The sequence below is a fragment of the Acartia tonsa genome, chromosome 11 (assembly GCF_053477335.1).
Source record: "Acartia tonsa isolate MP-2025a chromosome 11, ASM5347733v1, whole genome shotgun sequence".
Classification (NCBI taxonomy): domain Eukaryota; kingdom Metazoa; phylum Arthropoda; class Copepoda; order Calanoida; family Acartiidae; genus Acartia; species Acartia tonsa.
In genome coordinates, this window is record NC_137270.1 from 45,170,885 (window position 1) to 45,178,034 (window position 7,150).

General features: G+C 29.8%; 1 protein-coding gene across 1 annotated transcript in view; it reads left to right on the forward strand.

Annotated features, from left to right (window-relative positions):
* The window catches only part of LOC145332666 (uncharacterized), a 4,297-nt gene extending 1,938 nt beyond the window's left edge, over nucleotides 1–2,359 (forward strand). The window contains exons 2-5 of the mRNA XM_080177674.1: nucleotides 52–164; nucleotides 624–693; nucleotides 1,400–1,474; nucleotides 2,109–2,359. Coding sequence (XP_080033800.1) covers nucleotides 52–164; nucleotides 624–693; nucleotides 1,400–1,474; nucleotides 2,109–2,138 — 288 coding nt within the window. The 3' untranslated portion in view covers nucleotides 2,139–2,359. The remainder of the gene's footprint in view (nucleotides 1–51; nucleotides 165–623; nucleotides 694–1,399; nucleotides 1,475–2,108) is intronic.
* Nucleotides 2,360–7,150: the final 4,791 nt, after the last annotated feature.

The following is a 7,150-nucleotide window of genomic DNA, read 5'->3' on the forward strand; positions in this document are numbered from 1 at the left end:
TTACAGGCGAACAGATATTTACCTATATAGTTTGAAAGGTTTTTTTCTTAGGAGCTAGAAGAAATGTTGACAAGAGTAGAAAACCAGCCAACTTTGTTCCAAAAACTTGTCAAGTCAGAAAGATTAAAATCCATGGAGAAACGTTATGAAGAGGTGTTAAAAAGGTCAGTTTTTACAAAACATACATTATATTAGGGATCTAAAGGGATAAGACATTGGACGATGGAATAAATCTATGTATATTATATATGATAATAAACAAAATAAACCTTTTGAAGATTTATAAATTTTTCGCCCTACTGGTTTCCCACACCCCTGGTAAATTGCTGTTTAAAACATCCAATCAAGATTTAATAAAAGTAAATGAAAAGTTTTGAAGTCCACAAATTTGAGAAAGTATTTTCATAAAACTTTGGGTACTTGTGTAAGTTCTCAGAGAGTAATACAGATTTCTTGCACTATGAAACCTTTCCTTCTGTCTGTTAAATTTCTTTATCAAATTTTCTTCAGCAGTATACCATGATATTTAATAATGATTAGGATTGTTATTTGTATATACAATGTTTACCAGTGTTTGAGAAATGCTAAATCCTGCAACAAATGCATAAATTTTGTATATTTAGGCAAGGCCTAACACTGGAAGAAATAAACAAAATGGTGGCTTCTGGAAACAGAAGACGACATTCTTCACAGGTATTTTAAAAATCTATGCAGGAAGATTGATAGATAGATAGACTTACATAAAAACAGACAGGAAAACAGACACAAACAGACATAAAAACAGACAGAAAAACCTATAGAAAAACAGACACAAACAGACAGGGTTAACAAAGCTGATTTGTCTATACATTGTATACCAGTGTTTAAGAAATGCTAAATCCTGCAACAATGCAGACAGAAAAACCGACAGAAAAACAGACAGAACTACAGACAGAACAACAGACAGAAAAACCGACAGAACTACAGACAGAACAACAGACAGACAAACATACAGGGTTAACAAAACTGATTTAACCTTATAATTTTTCATTTTAATATCCGAGAAAAGCTGTCTACAATAGGAAAAAAACTATATCGTAAAATACAAAGTAGAATGATGTATGTCCGTCCCTTAAGATATCGGTAACCACTAAACCGATCGGATTCTACTCTTCAGGGAATATACCTACTGGTCCTGTGGTGGTTTTAGGCTATTTTTTGGGGCGTTGAACACCCCCAACTCCCCCAAAAATAAATAATCCTCCCACTTATTTTTTGTTACCTAGGTACCTATTTTTTATGGGGAACAATGTTTTTACAGGAATTCTTCACAAAAAACTACTAGCAGCACCAGTAGTACTTAATTTTCTTTTTTTTAATTACCTCTAGGGGCGAAGCCGGTAATATTTTTATATTACAGGGAATGGTAACTAATACAAAATCTACAAAGCCACGACAATTATATAGAAAAGAAACTTATCAAGAGAAACAAAAGGTATTTCATCATAATTTACTCGTTCTATAGTAATTTTTAAGTAGCATAAATGTAACTAATTTTCCAGATGAGAGAGGAAATTTGACTGTAAATTTTATTGTTAGCCAATATTTTTATAAAAACAAGATTTCTCTTGTTTTGGTCTTTATAAAACTTTGTGTACTTTTCAACCAATATGATTTAAATCTATATTATGGCTCATTTGTTACTGATATTGAGTTTATTATTTGTGGGAAATTGTCTATAATTCTATACGATACATGATTTCTCAGTATGGATCATAACCAGTTCTAATACAGTAGATAACAATCGGTTTTAAAGCAATTCCGGAAAGATAATTCCAATAACCTGCGGGTTGTTGCTTTAGGGTACTCAAATTTTCAAAATTAAAAAAAAAATTTCTAAGTTAATTAATTTTGACCAATAGGATAGGTGGATTAGAGCGCAAAATCACAGATGTCAAAATTAATCAACCTAAATTGTATTTCCGCTTTTAGATAAAAAATTATACAAAAAACGAATTTTATAAAAAAAATCCTTAAGATTTGATGCAGTTTTCAAATCTCCCCCTAATATTAAAATTCCTTCCAACTTATTTATCCTAATGAACATATTTTTATATTTTATTCTTTAGGAAGAAGACATTTTGAACATAGAAGATTAGAGAAAAACTAAATATTTGATCAAATTTATTAAACATTATTATATAATGTTTCAATATACTATTACTTAGTGTGATATTTGTTATGTGTTTTTGTTATCCATGTTATTTTTTATGTTTTAATGGTATTTAAAAAAACTTTTCTTGAGGCCTGGGTTATCAAAAACTGCAAGATCATACCTTGATACTTTAAGTTATTGGGTTTTTTTATTTCAATATTTTAGCACCAGCGGCTAAACAAAAAAAAATTTTGCGCGCTTTGCGCGCATTTTTAATACTAAATTTTTGATAAAATTTAAATTACCCCCCCCCCCAAATATTTTACCCCGGGGGTAAATTTTTGGGGGGGTAAACAAATTTTACCCCTGCCAACAGATTTCAGGGGGGGTAATTACCCCCCCAAGCAAATTTTACCCCCGAGGTAAAAATTTTGGGGGGGGTAAAAAAAATTGCGCCATTTTACCCCCCCCTTAAAAAAATTTCCCCCCCCCCAAAATAAAAAGCTTGGACGCCCCTGCTGTCTATACACTGAGAAAAAGTTTCCTTTTCATAAGGCTCACAATTGTCATATGCTGGAAAATTTTCCTAAAATGAAAATTAATTCTTTTTAAAGAAAATTGAAAAATAAAATAATAAAAATTAATAAATATTGCTTTTTTATAAATTAAAAACCTATTTTCATTTATTTGAAGATCATTAGGTATGGATTAATGGAAAATATGTAAAAAAAAAAGGGGGGGTGGAAGATAAATTTTACTAGTACCAAAAGTTTTAAAAGCAAATCCAAAATTTTCAATTAGATTTTAGCAACAAAAGTGGTAACATTTTGTTGTATCAATCATCATTATAATAAGAATTAATACTTTTCTACTAATTGTGAAAAGAATTGATTGAAGTTTTCCTTCCTTTGGTACTACTTCCACCATACCACCACATTTAGAGAGGAATTTGGAAATATATAACATACTAGTGGCTATGCCCCTAGAGGTCTCTAGGGGCACATAGAGAGAGAACTATATCGTTTTTGCGGTTAGCGAGATCCTTCAGTACAGACAGAAATTCTGTTACTTTATTCGAAGGATATAATATGTGTTTACAACAAGGATGACAACATCAATAAGTAGCAACCACAGAACCTTTTAAAATGTATAACATGAAAATCTAGGAATTGTTCTAGCATCCCAATTATTTGACAAATTTTAATGAACCTTATGGAGCATGTGAACTTATTTAATCCTGAAAAGTTTCAGCAGTCTGTCTTCAAATGGAGCCGAGAACATCAGGTTTCACCTAAAACGTTTCAGACAGACATACAGACAAGATGACGGACAGATTAATAAACAAAGATTTTTGTTGAAAGAGAAGCTTTTCTATAGTTAGGGTCGGTCTGGAACGGATAGCTTTTTTATATTTATGTAGGCCTGTTCGAATTGTCCTATCTATTACAAAATTTGCATGATGATTCCCGTAGTATTTGGGTAAGTTTTAATCTCTATAATCGTTACCAGAAAGTCTGTACGTCCATTTATAACATTTTGATTTTTAACCTTTCTAACAACTTTTTTTATTTAATAAAATTATTCTATTCATCTGATTTTTGGACTAATGATTCTCATTACAACCAGGTATAATGTTATAAGCCAACTCTATTATTAAGTTAACAATGTCCTGTACTTATGCAGTTTAAAAAAACTACTTACAATTTTTGGTACAAATATATTCTGCTAATTCAGTTCTGACACTCTACAAGTGTTTATGTTTGTCTGTTCTACTGTTTCAGAGCTTCTCTTTTATTGATGTTGTCATACTTGTTTATATTAACCTGATGCTGATTCAAGATCAATGCTAAAATAATTTGTTTTCTCTCTACATCTGTCACAAAGATTCTAAAATTTACATTTTGCATAGTGCCAATTAAAAATAAAGATTGAATTATTTTACCTATGGGGGTTAATTTTGTTGTCAAATGGTGCACAAAGCATTCGTGATTTTTTACTCCCAAAATTTACATAGGAGGTAAAGGAGATAGTTGCACGAAATGCATTGCTGCATATTTTTCAATTGGTTTAAACTACATTTATAGGGCATATATTTGAGAGGATTTCAATTTTCTACCATGTAGTTTTAAAAATATCAAGACTTAAAAATGCTATTCTTGTAGTGTATGCAATTTATACAGCTGGCTTATTTTCATAAAAACAGCATGACGACTAATTTAGTGATGTCTAATTGTTTGTTATTTATTGTAATTATAAAATCATTTATGTTTGATATTATACTTGAAACTTTTGCTTGAAAACATTTTTCTCTGAAATGCACTTCATGCAACTATCTCTTTACATTAGATATTGCTAAATAAACATTCAAATTTTGGTGCTGATACAACTGTTACAAACCTTATAATATGATCTATGTCTGTTGAAACATTCAAATCAAATTCATGCATCTTATATTCTTTAAACTAAAAAATAAATATGTTCATTATGCTTAGCTATGATATGTAAGTATGAATAGGAGGGATGGGTCATTATACTGTAAACTATGCTTGTATCCAAAGTTTTGTAAATACTTTTTCTAATTTGTTATTTGTACTTTAATTAAATCTTGATTTATTGAGTTTAAACAAATTATTATCATCAGGGATATACATAAATTTATTGTCCAAAGTTGTATCCCTTTGAATCCCTGGATAGTACAATTTATTTACCTGCCAACAAAACCCATAAACAGGATAGAAAACCTGTTCCCCAGTGGCAAGAGGAGTAGGAATTATTGCATCTCTATCCCTAGACCAATCATAAATATGTACAAAGTTTGCTAAAAATCTAAAACAATATTCTATCCATCTTTACGTCTGTCTCTCCTGATGTTAGTGCTTGTCATGTCAAAGTTTAGAGCTTTTTTATAGAGCTAGGAAAACCCATTCCAAAATAAATAATTGTGTGAAAACCCACTTCACTTTATAGTATAGTTTATTCAGACAGCCACTCTTTGTCTGGAAATTCCTATTGTGCTGAGACTATTTGTCAAGGCTCCAGTTTTGTATTGGATCAATATTCAATTTGAAGAAAAAAATAAATGTTAAAACAGTAAAGGCGTTTTTTGTAAATTAAAAAAGGACCACTTTCAGTTAGGGAATTAAATCCATTTTTATAGAAGCAGAAATACAATTTATGATTACGGTTTTGACCCTCTAAAAAACATTTTCTACTATTCCACTTTCCCCTCTCTTGGTGATGATATCATCAACGCTAATACGTTTTTTGAAATGTACAATTCCACTTTTAATAGAGGCGAAAATGGAATGGTACATTTATGTTTACATATCAGCATATTCATAAACATTGATTTCCTTATTTAAATCAACATAATAGTAATGGTATATTCTAGTTATTATTTTTATTTTACATAAAGTTTTTTTTTAATTATAAATAGTATTTTATACATTCCTGCAATTAACATAATTTAAAAATAGTATGCATGATTTCAATTATGTCGATGTTAAAAGTGTAAACCACCATTCGAGGTTCACCTCTCTTGAAAGTGGAATGGTACATTTCAAAAATCGTATCGGCATTAATTATATCATCACCAAGAGAGGCAAAATTGGAATGATAGATTACAAAAATCATATCGGCATTGATGATATCATCACCAAGAGAGGCAAAATTGGAATGATAGATTACAAAAATCATATCGGTGTTGATGATATCATCACCAAGAGAGGCAAAATTGGAATTGTAGATTACAAAAATCATATCAGTGTTGATGATATCATCACCAAGAGAGGGGAATGTGGAATGGTAGATTACACTTATTAGAGGGTCAAATCCGTAATATATTTCTGCTTCTATAAATGGATTCAACTCCCTAACTGACTTGTTTACAAGTTTTGCACGATTATTTAAGAAAGAATAGCAACACTATAATCATTAAAGTGATCGCGAATTTAATTTTTCAAAATGCATTTTCGTTTACCTTTTCGTATTTTTAAAGTAATTTTCAAAGTATAATGCCTTAAAAGTTCAACTAAGTTAGAAAAAAATCAGTTTAAAATGCAAAGAGTATTTCCACATGAAAATAATGTTAAAATCTGTGCAAGAATTAAATTATGAAATAATAAGCTATTTTTTCGCTCACAGATAAAAACAAAAAAAACAATACTTAGGAAATATTTTTATAATACATCTCTAATAATATTTGTCTTCAAACTTTCTTTAAAATGTAATGAAAAAGTTTGGTTTATTTTAAAAAATTATTAACCGAATTTCGGTATGCTTGAGCTGGTATAAAGACAATAGAAAAAGTGTTTAAATCTATAGAAAGAATGATATTTAAGAATTAAATTGTTTAAAAAGTAAAAATGTATTATATTTGCTATATACTTCAGCCAAAAATTCAATCATTTTATTAAAGTTTTTCCATAAAAACAAACATTATTTTTTTTGTTCCAATTAAAAGTTATTGTAATTTGTCACACACACACACACACACACACACACACACACACGCACACACACACACATACCTTACCTATCTTGCCGCACACACGCACACACACACTATCGTAGTATAACACACACACACACTTAACGCCCCACCCACACACCCACTTGCTACATAAAAACCAGGGAATTAGAGGCATAAGACAATGGCCGATAAATTAATGGATATCCAAAAGGAAAATATACACAAAATTACACTTTTTTTAAACTATATTTAGTGGTTTAAACATTTGGACACACAAAGTAATGAACCAACCAATAAAAATTAAATAAAAGTCCCCAGAGTTATTTATTCAATGAATAAAATGTCATTAACTTTGGGAACTAATGTAATAAACAGCTAAATATCCATTTCCTCCCTGAATACAGAATAGAAAGAATGTCGAGTTTTTAATAAAAAGATTTAACAATATCCTATTTTATAAAGTGGTAAGCTTTTTTTGTCTGTAGCGAAGGTTTTAGGCTATTTTATTTTTATTAAAAAAGTTGCTAGTGAATTAAATAAAATTA